This window comes from Bipolaris victoriae (genome assembly GCF_000527765.1).
Source record: "Bipolaris victoriae FI3 unplaced genomic scaffold scaffold_17, whole genome shotgun sequence".
In the NCBI taxonomy this organism is placed as follows: Eukaryota; Fungi; Ascomycota; class Dothideomycetes; order Pleosporales; family Pleosporaceae; genus Bipolaris; species Bipolaris victoriae.
This window is the reverse complement of record NW_014575375.1, coordinates 21,777-35,278: the sequence shown is the minus strand read 5'-3', so window position 1 is coordinate 35,278 and position 13,502 is coordinate 21,777. Positions and strand designations below refer to the sequence as shown.

The window sequence follows — 13,502 nt, the reverse complement described above, 5'->3', positions numbered from 1 at the left end:
GGTGCCACCTTTTATCTACATATCGTGCAAAACATTGCCCACTCATCCATAATCCCAGAGCACGGAATTTCATAGCCCATGATGGTCCCCAAAGCACCTTCTCGTGAGGCTTTGGCCCTTCTCAAGAACACAATTCGACCAGCCGCAGCCATCCGATCGCAAGCACAGCGCTGTCTCCTCTCATCCCCTTCTCGCCCTACAACACTATCGCAATCACGAGCTGGGCACTTGCATCAAGGCACGCGCAATGCCGCTACCTTTACACATTCACACCATGCCGAGGCCGTCTCCGTCATCCCCACAAACGTCGACACGAGCAATGCCGACTTTAAGGAGAACAAGCGCCAAATGGACGAAGCAACTGAGAAGCTCGTCAATCTTCACACCAAGATCGCGCAGGGCGGCCCGCAGAAGGCGAGGGACAAGCACATACAACGAGGCAAGATGCTGGTTCGGGACAGAATATCTGCCCTGATCGACCCCGGCACGCCTTTTCTCGAGTTGAGCCAAATGGCAGGCTATGACATGTACGGCGAAGATGACGTGCCTGCAGGTGGCATTGTTACGGGCATTGGCAGCGTCAACGGCGTTCAATGCATGGTGGTTGCAAATGACGCGACAGTCAAAGGAGGCACATACTACCCCATTACCGTGAAGAAGCACCTGCGAGCGCAGACAATTGCGCAAGAGAACCGCTTACCGTGCATCTACTTGGTAGATTCTGGAGGCGCCAATCTTCCCAACCAAGCCGATGTTTTCCCCGACGTGAATCACTTTGGTCGCATCTTCTACAACCAGGCGCGCATGTCAAGCATGGGAATCCCGCAAATCAGTGTGGTAATGGGACCATGCACAGCAGGTGGCGCCTATGTGCCTAGCATGAGTGATGAGAACATTATCGTAGAGAACCAAGGTCACATCTTCCTTGCGGGACCACCTCTCGTCAAGGCAGCCACGGGCGAAGTCGTCTCAGCTGAGGATCTCGGCGGAGGTAAGCTCCACAGCGAGGTTTCCGGTGTCACGGACTACCTAGCAGTTGACGACGCGCACGCGCTCGTCCTGGCACGAAGAAGCATTGGTAACCTCAACTGGCACCGCAACCAGACCGTTACTGCGCAGCCGAGCTATCAGGAGCCGTTGTATGACCCTCAGGAGCTGTCTGGCATTGTAGGTACCAACCTGCGCCGACAGATACCCATCCACGAGGTGATTGCACGCATCGTCGATGGATCGTCGTTTGACGAGTTCAAGCCTCTGTACGGGTCAACGCTGGTAACTGGTTTCGCAAAGATTTACGGACACCCAGTCGGCATTGTCGCCAACAATGGTATTCTCTTCAGCGAAAGCTCACTCAAGGGTGCACATTTTGTTCAGCTATGCGGCAAGCGTCATATCCCACTCATTTTCCTGCAAAACATCTCTGGCTTCATGGTCGGACAGGATGCCGAAAAGGGTGGCATTGCGAAGAACGGAGCCAAGCTTGTGACAGCTGTAAGCTGTGTTGACGTTCCCAAGTTCACGGTAGTGGTGGGATCTAGTGCTGGAGCTGGAAATTACGGCATGTGGTAAGTGTCATCCGATTTAGACTTTTGGCGTCTGTTTAATACTAACGCTTTACTTGCAGTGGCCGAGCATACTCGCCCCGGCTCATGTTCACCTGGCCGAATGCCAAGACATCGGTCATGGGCGCAGAGCAGCTTTCGTCGGTCATGGAGGCTGTTGGCAAGAAGGTGGATCCTGCGCTCAAGGCACGAATCGAACACGAAAGTGAAGCAACGTTTGGGTCGGCCAGGCTATGGGACGATGGAATCATACCGCCGGAGCACACTCGGCGGGTACTCGGCATGGGATTGCAAATGGCATGCGGTGGGCAGAATCAGCGCGTCGACAAGGAGAGCACATGGGGCGTGTTCAGGATGTAATCAACAAAAACAAAGGGATATTGATAGAAAAGCGAAATTTGAGAACGCGCGTTATTCACTACTTCGTCGTCAGCTCCATCTGATCTTTGCGTCTTTGCTGGTGATTTTCATGGTGGTGGTACGAAAACTGTGGTGCTGTCGCTGCATAGCGGATTCGATCACAATTTCCGCTCCCCACAAAAACCCTGACGTCCGCCGCTTCCGTGCGACTTGGCATGCGCTTGTCAAGACTGATGACAGGCCCTTTCAAGACGGCGCAAGCATGCTTGGAAAACGCTTGTATCTGTGGCGAAGCAGATGTCAACCAGACATGTTCTGTAGCTACACAAGTGTCACGCTCTACTCTATACCTCTGTATGTATCTTCCGTCTCGTTTCCGCTGTAACGTGACCAATATACAGGTCAATGCAGGCACTATACACAAAGCAAGGCATGAATCCTTGGCCAGCCCAAGGCAGACAGGCGGCCCTGCGCCACAGTTCCCTGCCAACCGCCCCGCCCCGCCCAACGTTGTGGTCCCCTCTTTTGTTTCAAGCCATCTTCAACGTGGGACCAGCATGACTACTACCCATTAAAATCTCTTTCGGATGCCGGAACCAAACAGCCTTCCTAGCCGAATAGACTTTTGCAAGCGAACTCCCCTTTGAGGTCCTAGCCAGGTTCCCCTCATGTAAGTTTCCGGAGCCGAGTTGCTGATAATGGTGGCGGCCCGGCTAGGTTCGCGTATTCCACTTTGGGCCCTGTCCTGCCTGTCGTAGGTGGGAAGGGAGGCCGCTGAGAGCGGGCGCACGCAAGGTGATTTGCTGACGCTCAGGATACGGGATTAGGTGTCCAGCCCTGTGGCACACCAGCCGTCATCGTAAATAGCTCCAACTTTGCTCCATCGGGCACATGGCATGTTGGTATTCCTTGTCAGATGCTTCCCCGTCGATCCCGTCCACTCTTTCTTCGTCATCTCGCCGTCTCTCACTCCTGGTGTCCCTCTTTCACATCTTCCTCTTCCCTCTCGTTCCCTCTACCCTCGTGTCACCCGACTAGTTGCCTCGCCGGTTCCTGTTTTCGCTCGTTTCTTTTCCGAAGTAACATAGTGTAATATTACCACCAGGCTACACCTGACATCCTGGGTCTCCACTCGTTAGCATCACTCCAGTTACATCTTCCATGCGGTCATGAGGTTGTTCAGTCCTATGCGAGCGCTAGCGGCACTCTCTCTGCTATCATCAGACGTCGTGCGACCACTTACTCAGGCTTTAACTCTAGACCCAAACTCCCTAGGTGAGGGCTTATGTCCGCTCAACCCCATACACATTTACATGAGTTGATGTCGTTGTCACAGATTCTATCAATGATGTTTCCAGCAAGGTCGCCAGACAACTTGTCGCTCAATATGCGACAATTGACGACAAGGGCATCCATGTGCTTGGAGGCTACCCAGGTATCTTGTACCCACCATATTACTGGTGGCAGGCAGGCGCCATGTTTGGCACATTGCTAGACTACTGGCATTATACTGGGGATGACCAGTACAATGAAATGATTCGTGAAGGTCTGATACACCAGTTTGGAGATCATCTTGATCTGGTATTGCATCTCCTACCGAGTTTCAGCGGAACAATTCACTCACTATGTTTAGATGCCTTCGAACCAGTCCAAGAACGAGGGAAACGACGATCAAGTGTTTTGGGCCTTTTCCATGATGGCCGCAGCAGAGTATAAGCTCAAGGACCCCCCGGACGACCAGCCTGGCTGGCTCGCCATGACTCAATCCGTCTTCAACCAGTTCGTGGGTCGTTACCAGAAGGAGGTTGCCGACGGGAATTGCGGTGGTGGCATGCGCTGGCAGATTTACCCATGGCTCAATGGTTGGACGTACAAGAACACTGCGTCAAACGGCGGTCTTTTCCATCTCGGCGCACGACTAGCCATGTACACAGGCAATGATACTTATGCCGTATGGGCGGAAAAAGCCTTCGACTGGATGTCAAACAGCCCGATCTTGCCAGGCGACGGCCAAGTCTACGACGGCACAAGCATGACTACAACTCCTCCCTGCAGCAAAGCAGACCAGACTCCATGGACCTACAACTACGGCATCATGATAGCCGGCGCCGCATACGTACGTTCTCCTGTTCCTCTCTCTCTCCCCTCTCCCCAACAAAAAGCCAAACTAACCCCAACGAAACCAGATGTACAACTACACCAACGGCGCCGAAAAATGGAAAACCGCTCTCTCCAAATTCCTCAACAAATCCGAAATGTTCTTCCCCGAGGACAAGGGCGGCGTCATGATTGAAATCTGCGAAGCAAACAAAGTCTGCGACACGGACCAGGAATCCTTCAAAGCCTATCTCGCCCGCTGGCTCGGCATCACCGTGCAAGTCGCCCCCGAATTCGCCCCCACCATCCTGCCGCGCCTCCAGAAATCCGCTGTCGCGGCCGCGCAAACGTGCGAGGGCCCATCGCAGCATAACGGCGGCGACCACCAGTGCGGGATGCGCTGGTATAATCAGGGCTTTGATGGCGTAGGTGGTGTGGGTCCGCAGATGACGGCCCTGAATGTTATCAGCGTGTTGAATGCGCAGCGTGTGGCGCCGCCGTTCAAGAATTCGACGGGCGGCACAAGTAAAGGGGATCCCGGGTTGGGGTCTGGAAATGATGACGATAGGTTGCCAAAGTTTCAGTCGGATATTACCACCGCGGACAAGGCGGGCGCGGCCATTATCACCATCTTGGTTTCCGTCATGTTGATTGGAGGCTCGGTTTGGATGTTAAATTGATGGTTTGACATGGAGGGACTTGTATATACGATTTCGGGGGTTTTTTTTCGCTTTTTTTTTTTACTTACATATTTATACCCATTTGGAAATTGGAATAGATGAGGCGGGGTCAACTGTCAAAGTGCCCGGGAATTGTAATGACAAAAGACTATTCCTAATCACAAGCTTGAATATTAAAAAAAAAGTTTCTGAAAAGAAAACATATATTGTTCTTCGTTTCCTCTTCTAGACTCTTTAAAAACGACTTGGTCGTTTTAAGAAACATAAAACTTTGCCGTCAACGATATACTCTTTGATTTTTGTGTCATTTCAATGCCATATCCAAGCTTCAAATTGATATTCATCTGGCATCTGGTGATAAGCATGTATTGTATGAAATCTAAAAATGGGTATCAATGTCCCGTTGATGCTACCAACGCCTTCCCTGAATCACTAAGTTCATTCTACCAATCATTACAACAGTGAAAAATTAAGTAAGCGTCATAATATCCCAATCATCGTCCGGTTCAATCTCCGGTTTCCGCCTCTGGTTGCCCGATGAGCGTTCCAAAACCTCCTGCAACAACGTCTTCTCCTAGTCGATGTAGCGTCTCCAGCCATTCGCAACAAGACATTTCTTCCCTTTGTCGTCAACTCCCATGACAAAGCGCTCCCACCGAGCGTCTTGCCCAGCGCCAAGAACTAGTACCGTCTGGTCATCCAGCCAACCAATCAATCCTTTCGTAGGCCTGCCGCCGGGTACGCCGGGAATGCCCGCACTCAAGGTAGCAGATTTGCCGTGCGGGCCCCAAGAGGTAGGCTCATCTCCCATTTCAAACTTGGCCGTGGCAGTGGGATATGTGTCGGAGAATTGCCGGGGTAGAAGCGGAATCTTGGACAGGATGCCGTACTTGTGCTGCGCTGGATCGGCTTGCGCCGCGGCAGTTGCTGTTTTGAGATCGTAGATGTGCAGTGTAGATTTGTCCGAGGTCACAGCGAGCGTCGAGCCGTCCGGAGAGAATGCAAGAGAAAACACGGCAGCAGGATCGACGCCGCGGCGAAGCTCCGCTAGTTTGGTGCAGGATGGGAATGACCAGAGACGAATGATGGTGCCCTGCTCACTGGCAGTTGCTATGAGATCGCAACTTCTGCTTATGCCGATCGCGCGTAGTGGACTTTCGTGGGCGGGGATGATGCTGACGTTGCCCGTGTTCAGATCGTATATCTTGACTTGTCCAGCGGCTCTACCGGGGAACGCGACAATATTCGACCCTAGCTCCAACAGCCCAAACGGATTGTTGACCGTTTCATACTCAGCCGTTTTGACCGGAGGCACTTTCATCTTATATATGCACACCGAATTCAGCAGCGCAACAACCATGTGCGTCTGCGATAGGCGCACACGCTGAATGGGTGTCTTGAACTCGACCGACGTGGTAAAACGCTCTGTTTTGTCGTTCCAGATTTGAACCTCGTAGAATATGTCAGTTTTGTCGACCCAAATCCAGTCGGAGTCCTCGGGACGCACCTTGTTCTGGGGATACTTGGGTTGCTTCCCTCCTCCGACCAGGGCAATGTAGCTCTTGTTGCCGAGCATCTCTGCGCAGCCGATGCCGCCACCAACCTCTGCGGGAATGTCAGCACATGAACATATGTGCAAGCACGTCGAAAGTACCTCTGGCTATCCTTTCCTCACATGTTGTTGACGAGAAGACTGCAACCGTCAGTAGGTGTTGGCAAACTTGGACGAGGGCGTCGTCATACCGCGGAATCCCGTCTCCAGAGCGACTGAAAAGTGAGAGCAGTCAGCGTTAAACGAGGCCGAAAGAACGAACGGGCCTGTGTCCGAGTCGAGGATAGGTCTGGTATTCATGGTCCGTCGTCGGTATAGAGTAATTCGGCTATGCGTTGTTTCAAACACAAGGTGGGGTGGGCGGGCGGCGTCTTCTTGGATGCGGGAGTCGATGTTTTGATCAGCGCAGGGACTGCAAGTGCGAGGAGCTCGGTGGCATGCTAGGCCATATTGTTGCCAGCCGCGACTGAGGCGGCACACGTATGAACAGCGTAGAGTGGGTAGGCGACGACGACATCGAGGGTCCAGGGCTCCAAGGTCACAGCTCACCTTGTCATCTGCATCCACCTAATAAGCCTGGCTTTCCCCGTAATGCGGGAGCTAGCCGGTTCTGGCAAGCGTGACTGGTGGGACGCAGGACCTGTGTACGGAATGCTCTTTGGGCCCAATACATACTGCTGTACGGCTAGGAGAGCCAAAGAATTCACATATCAGATATCATGGAATTGTTTCATCACGCCATTGTAGCGTGCCATGACTTGCGGGTCCCCGTCAAAAGCAAGTACACAACATGTTCGTTAAATGTCGGGAATCACCACGCGTCGAGGCCGATGGGGCATCCTTATCGGCAACCGGCAAAGTGCACAACGAAAGTGAGAGATGGGTGTTGAGACAAGTATGAAAATAGCAGTACTATTTCTCACCCAATATGGCCGTTTCTCAGCATTTTTCAGCATACACGACAAGTGATGGCCTTCTCGTGTTGCACATCGTTCCCAAAGTAGTCGGGCCAGGTGGTTGCGCCAAGAAGGAGACACCGACCAGGGTGTTTCCCGCTAGCGAGCCCCTTTGCATCGCGCAGGGAGTAGCTGCCAATGTCCCCAAATTTCCACGACGACACCGCTCCAACACAACAGACAGTCTTCATCTTCTGTCTCTCCGTACTCTCTCACCCGCAATCCCACGCCCTCTTCCGGCAGTCTCCATTGTGTGTACACGACTCCATCCAAGACACACCACATCAACCCTTCACAGCCCATCATGTCTTCGGTACGCCGCTCCTCCCCACGACACCCCGTCTGCGCCCATCGGGCACACGCCGCTACCCTGCCCTCTACATATGACCCTGCCATCAATTCCAGTCACTAACAATGCATCAGGCGCTTAACAAGACGCGCAGAAAGAAGAATGTCAAGAAGGGAATCCAGTTCTGCCTGATGGTTTGCGGTGCCTCAGGTACTGGCCGGACAACCTTCGTCAACACGCTTTGCGGCAAGCAGGTGCTTGGACACAAGGAGGTGGATGACCCTACAACTGCCCACGTTGAGGAGGGCGTCAAGATCAAGCCCATCACTGTCGGTAAGTTTGTTTATTGGCGGTGGACACGGCCATCACGCCATGAGGCAGCTACTAACAATGGCCAGAACTCGATGAGGAAGGTACCCGCATCTCGCTCACAATTGTCGACACGCCCGGATTTGGAGACCAGATTGACAACGAGGCCAGGTAAGGACCTTGCAGCAACCATGACGACACCAACTTACCTGTATGCAGTTTCTCAGAGATCGTCGGATACCTTGAGCGACAGTACGATGGCATTCTTGCCGAAGAGTCGCGTATCAAGCGTAACCCACGCTTCCGTGACGACCGTGTACACGTACTGCTGTACTTCATCACGCCTACTGGCCATGGGTATGTGCTCCTGATATGAGTCAGGGTCCTACTAACACGAACCCCTAGTCTGCGCGAACTCGACATTGAGCTCATGAAGCGCCTTTCCCCCCGCTGCAACGTCATTCCCGTGATCGGTAAGGCCGACTCACTCACACCCGCTGAGCTCGCCGAGTCGAAAAAGCTCGTCATGGAGGACATTGAGCACTACCGCATCCCTGTATACAACTTCCCTTACGATGTTGAAGAAGACGACGAGGACACGGTTGAGGAGAACGCCGAGCTCCGTGGCTTGATGCCCTTTGCTATTGTTGGATCCGAGGACATTGTCGAGGTGAACGGTCGACGGGTGCGAGCACGACAGTACCCCTGGGGTATCGTAGAGGTCGACAACCCCCGCCACTCGGACTTCCTTGCCGTGCGAAGCGCGCTTCTGCACAGCCATCTTGCTGACCTCAAGGAAATCACGCACGACTTCTTGTACGAGAACTACCGTACCGAGAAGCTTAGCAAGAGTGTTGAGGGTGGTGCTGCTTCGTAAGTTTTTGAGACATGACGTGATGTGAAGTAGAATGCTAACGGAATATAGGAACGATTCGTCGATGAACCCCGAGGACCTTGCCAGCCAGTCAGTGCGTCTGAAGGAGGAGCAACTGCGCCGTGAAGAAGAGAAGCTGCGCGAGATTGAAGTCAAGGTACAACGCGAAATCAACGAGAAGCGACAGGAGCTCCTGGCACGCGAGAGCCAACTGAAGGAGATTGAGGCGCGCATGCACCGGGAACAGAGTGGTATGGCGCATGACGACGCGGACGATGCTTAAGCGTGTCCGAGTGGCATGCGTTACGCCCGGCTCCGCCTTTGCATTGGCACTGATGTTGGGCATCAGCGTTCAGCGCGCTTGGACAGGCAAAAAGGAAGAGCCAGAGACGGACCACAAGAGACGGTTTGACTGACCCAGCATCGGTGGCGTTTTGTGCAAATGGAGGAGGGATTTTCTTGGGGATGCGCCGACAAGTGAGCAAGGACGGGGTCGAAATGTCGGACTTCACTTCTTCTTTTAGTCTGGGGGCCTTTGATTTATTTAACGGACAGTGTTTTTGCCATTGGATGTGGTCTGCGGCTACACGGTCCCCAAACATGACACCGCTTCTCGTATGTTTACTTAGCCTTTTTCGATACTTATTCCCCCCGCCTTTTGGTTCCTTCACGTAAGGAGGTAGTAATTCACATTCTAATATCACTCTGATCGCTGATGGTTTTTTTTGCGTGTGTGTGTGTATTGAGTCCTGTGGCTGGGTATGTGTGTGTGTATACGTGTACATATGCAAGCTCTTTTGCTTTTTGGATAGTTGCATGGTCGCAGTCAAGTCAGTCATGTCAGCAGGCAGATAGATGGGGGGAGAGTCGTGTGTTGTATGTAAGTTATGTGGACAAGAGAATTGTCTGGCGAATAAGAGGCATTTGTAGCTCGGTGCATGAGCCTAATGCAGTTGCATGTTCTGGACACTCGGTGTTTTCCCAATCACTCTCTACCTTGTGCACGCGAGGGAAAATGGTGCCATGTTTTTCACGGCATAACAAGTAGCTCCTCACCGCCCTAGACCACCTTTGTCCACCTTTGTCCTAAACTGGTATGTACACTCGTCCTTGTATACGGCGAGTACCGTAACGCCGTCGGCAAGCTTCGGGATGCGTTTGTTAATTAAGATGTGGATCTTTTTGGCATCACGTTTGTCCGTATGCGTACTCGAGCGGCACCGCGCGGATAAATTCTTCGGCATCTAAAGCTGCATATACGGGTCGGGGACTAAGCTGGGTTGTTCGTTGTGAGACCTCGGTCCTTGATTGTGAAAGACGGCACACACATACATGCCAAGCACAGTGCCATCTGTACACCCATACATAGACTTACATGACTTTTTTTTGCTTTTGCACAGCCTGGCGTAGGCAGAGGCGTCCGTCATAGTAACGCATTATGCGCGCTTTTAAAAAAAAACCCCCAGTTGCCACCAAGGTCTCCGAGGAGAATGGCTATGTACCTTGGATTGCGCTGGCTCGGCTTGAACCTTGGACACAAGATGTCCATAGTAATAGAGAGGAAATGTAGACTACACCCCGCTCCTCCATGTGGCGACTGTTGACATGTCGACAGGGGCTTTCTCAGCCACCATGCGACCAAGAAGAGGGGGTATGGTAGGCTGAGTACATGGTTGAAATTGTAGTCCGTCAAGACCATTGCTACCTGATCGAGAGGCTGCCGGGGCATCGCGATGACGAGCAAGACACGAAGGCAGTGTGCTGCAGTCAGCTATACGCCACGCTACCCAGCTTGCTGCTCAACACAGGCGAGTTTCCGCATCGGTGAAGCACTGCACGTCATGATGCCGGTACGTAGCGACCCGTCTCACTGTATTTATCGGTGTACTCTCCAGATTCCCGTGCAACATTTGATTCCTGCCTCACCAGATAGTTGGCATGGAGACTGACGGCCATGATATTACGCCGGACGTTGAGGTTGCAGCTAAACATGGGTCTTGAGGCCCTGGCTGACAGCGTTGGTACGTCTACCGCTACTCTCATAACAAGGGCAAAAGTCGCCAATCACTGAACTTCGGACCTGGTCTCGTATGGGTCGACGCGATTGGACATGTCAGCAAATGCAGGGCCCCCCAACTACCGATGTCTTTGATGCCTTGACTTGGACTCGCGGGGAGTTTATGCCCAATGTTGCTCGACGACCAGGTTGACTTGGAGGCGGTCCCGGACTTGACGATCGGGGATTGGAGATGGGGATAGATGGCGGCACAGGGGCCCCTGGTTGGCGCTATTCCAAGAGCGAGATGGAATTAACCGAGTATCCATGGTCAGTAGGAAGCACGTCGATGGGTGGCAATTAGGCGATTTGGGCCTCAAGACGCAGGTGTGTCTGGGGCAAAAGAAATGGATAATGCCATGTTGCAATGGCAAAGAAAGGAATATGGGCCCAGCGATTTGTGAAGTCGCGGCATCGGTGAGCGTTTCTGCATGCAAGTTGGACCATTCACACTGCAGTGCAGCACACACCAACGCCCAGTGCACTATCAGCTACGTGGGTGTGTGTATGTATGTGTAGTATGTGTGGTTGCAGAGTCGGCATACCGACATGTGCCGGCAGATGGGGCGGTTAGCAGAGGGCTTATTGCCGTTGAGATGGGCCCGTATATGCGAAGGCCAATCTGGTGGCTCTGCGGCATTGGCGTGTTTGGTCGCTTAGGGCTTATACCCGAGCGGTTGTTCTCGGGGGGAAGCCGACGTTGGTAGAGGGTGGCCAAGGGGAGGGTGAAGGTTGCTGCTCCGTGCTGGGATTGGCAGAGTGGGATGAAGGAGTAGATTCCGGGTTGGCAATAAAGTTGCGAATAGACCTGAGTGGGCGAATCTTTGCAGACGGTAGCAGTGTCTTATGCAAAAGGCCCCATGGGAACGAATCCTTTGTTCCACATTCCCACTTTGAGGCCGACAGCGTGGGTGGACGTGGCAGCGTGCAGCCTAGGTGTATACACGTCAAGGCGTGGGCAGGCTAGGGTGCAGGAGACTCGGTCTGGACGGGTGGAGGGGGTGCGAGTGCATAAAAGGATGGGTGATGGGACATGTAGGAGACACAGTAGGAGGGTAGATGGTGTGTACGTGGGCGATGAAGCGAGGAACCTAGGTTCGTAGATCGGCAGGGCGTCTAGTTCGCTGAGGTGTTGCATGACGCATGCCCTGGCCCCACCTTTTCCCAACGGGCCCACTTGGCCGACGTGATGCGGGTGCGGAAGAAGGCGTGAATTATCAGGGTAGCCGCGCCGTGCGCGCCTGTGAGGATTTAATCTGGATGGCGACGGTACGGTACACACGGATGCGGCCACTTGGCAGGCCGACTGTTTTTGTCGAGTGCAATCTGTATCTGGGACCGAAGAGGTCGTGTGGTGGTCCAGCGGAGGGCTAGCGAGTCGTTGTCGGCATCATGTGCATGGGCAGCATAAGTGAAGCAGACTTGTACTTGGCTACATAAGTACATGGCTAGGTAAGTGAGTAGACTGTGTACATGCACATACATGTGTACGACGGGTGGGTATTGGTTTTTTGTGCTGCATCTGCATTTCGATAGATGTGTATGTACATATGGGTTTGTGTGTGTGTACGTGCATGTGCGTCTGGGCGTGCAGCAGCCATTCAGACGGCGCTGAGTTATGCACACGTACGTAACCTCGGCCTTTGGTACTGCACGTCCGGCTGCTGCGGGCCTGGGGGCGAGGGGGGAGCGTTGCCAGGAACCGAAGACTAGACAGGCATACGCTCGGATGGGGAAAGCAGAGCCTCCTGCTAGCGACATGTATCTAGGCGCTCGCTCGCTGCCCACTGGACGTCTCCTTGTGTGGCCAAAATGGCCCTCACAGCCATGTTATGCAGCACGAGTCCCACCCGCGTGGTTCGGGAGCGCCAGCTGAACCATCTGCCCACCCGTCCAGCGGCGATGCTGTCTGTCGACACTGGCCACAGCGCGTCAGCTCCCCACGCTCAAACTTTTCACAGCCAGCTGCTCTGCTCAGTGCCCTCACCGGATTGCCCGGCCGCCAACTGAGAGCGATGGGCATGTGCAGCTCGGGTGGGGAACGCCACCTGTCGTCTTTGTCGAGTGTGGCCGCGTGAGAGCCGGGTCGATATCACCAAGTGCAAAGACAGCCAGCTTTAACTTTGCATGCTCCGTCCCGTGTACGGACAATTGGCCTGCCTGGGCTCTGGCCAGCCCGTCTGCCTGTCTCCATGCTCCCCCAAAGGCCGCTCCGATGCAGGGTCCCATCCGCCGACAGAGGGCATTCCCCAGACCATCTCCGTGCATGCCCACATACGTATGCGTACATATTGCACACCCTTAGCCAGCGCCGCATCGAGATGAACGGCCCCGTTTGCCAGGCCCGATAAAAAAAACACTCAAGTCACAGATAAGTCTAGACTCGCCAATCGGGTTGCAGATCGGTGGGGGAGGAGGTTAAGCCCACGCCCCCCTGCACGCTGCACGCTGCACGCCTGCCCACTAGCACACAGCCACTCATCGCCTACCGAGCTGCAACGCTTCCTCAACGCCATGGACACTGACGGAAGCAGGGATCCCTCTTCCCCGAATGCTGATTGTCTCCTAGCCGCCTTCCTGGCCTGCTAAATGCCTCTACTACCGAAAGCACAGGCTCCATCGCTCGACTCTCCTCCAACGCGACTGCGGCGGCAGAGCTAGTAAAATGGAACCTCGGACATGTTCGTCATCAACGCAACATGTTTGCCTGCATCCAGGCAGCTGTGGGCAGGTACCACCGCGCCCTTACTGGATGCTGCCTCGCCGC

At 53.8% G+C, this 13,502-nt stretch overlaps 5 protein-coding genes across 5 annotated transcripts; 2 read left to right on the top strand and 3 right to left on the bottom strand.

Annotated features, from left to right (window-relative positions):
* Positions 1–81: 81 nt before the first annotated feature.
* COCVIDRAFT_35139 (glycoside hydrolase family 76 protein) lies at positions 82–4,699 on the top strand (the record flags this gene model as incomplete). Its single annotated transcript, XM_014704144.1, has 6 exons — positions 82–1,565; positions 1,625–1,918; positions 3,147–3,151; positions 3,259–3,503; positions 3,556–4,038; positions 4,109–4,699. 6 exons carry the CDS (start codon positions 82–84, stop codon positions 4,697–4,699), a joined length of 3,102 nt encoding a protein of 1,033 aa, XP_014559630.1.
* Positions 4,700–5,273: 574 nt separating this feature from the next.
* Positions 5,274–6,551, bottom strand: COCVIDRAFT_35138 (hypothetical protein; the record flags this gene model as incomplete). The annotated part of the gene is made up of 3 exons (XM_014704143.1): positions 5,274–6,304; positions 6,354–6,392; positions 6,443–6,551. The coding sequence occupies 3 exons, from the start codon at positions 6,549–6,551 to the stop codon at positions 5,274–5,276; spliced, it is 1,179 nt and encodes a 392-aa protein (XP_014559629.1).
* Positions 6,552–7,511: 960 nt separating this feature from the next.
* On the top strand, positions 7,512–8,962 carry COCVIDRAFT_24048 (hypothetical protein; the record flags this gene model as incomplete). The annotated part of the gene is made up of 6 exons (XM_014704112.1): positions 7,512–7,520; positions 7,631–7,829; positions 7,895–7,976; positions 8,025–8,162; positions 8,211–8,678; positions 8,731–8,962. The coding sequence occupies 6 exons, from the start codon at positions 7,512–7,514 to the stop codon at positions 8,960–8,962; spliced, it is 1,128 nt and encodes a 375-aa protein (XP_014559598.1).
* A 1,140-nt stretch (positions 8,963–10,102) lies between these two features.
* On the bottom strand, positions 10,103–10,408 carry COCVIDRAFT_91444 (hypothetical protein; the record flags this gene model as incomplete). Its single annotated transcript, XM_014704142.1, has 1 exon — positions 10,103–10,408. One exon carries the CDS (start codon positions 10,406–10,408, stop codon positions 10,103–10,105), a length of 306 nt encoding a protein of 101 aa, XP_014559628.1.
* Positions 10,409–11,391: 983 nt separating this feature from the next.
* On the bottom strand, positions 11,392–12,220 carry COCVIDRAFT_35135 (hypothetical protein; the record flags this gene model as incomplete). The annotated part of the gene is made up of 4 exons (XM_014704141.1): positions 11,392–11,473; positions 11,544–11,698; positions 11,894–11,976; positions 12,016–12,220. The coding sequence occupies 4 exons, from the start codon at positions 12,218–12,220 to the stop codon at positions 11,392–11,394; spliced, it is 525 nt and encodes a 174-aa protein (XP_014559627.1).
* Between the last annotated feature and the right edge of the window lie 1,282 nt (positions 12,221–13,502).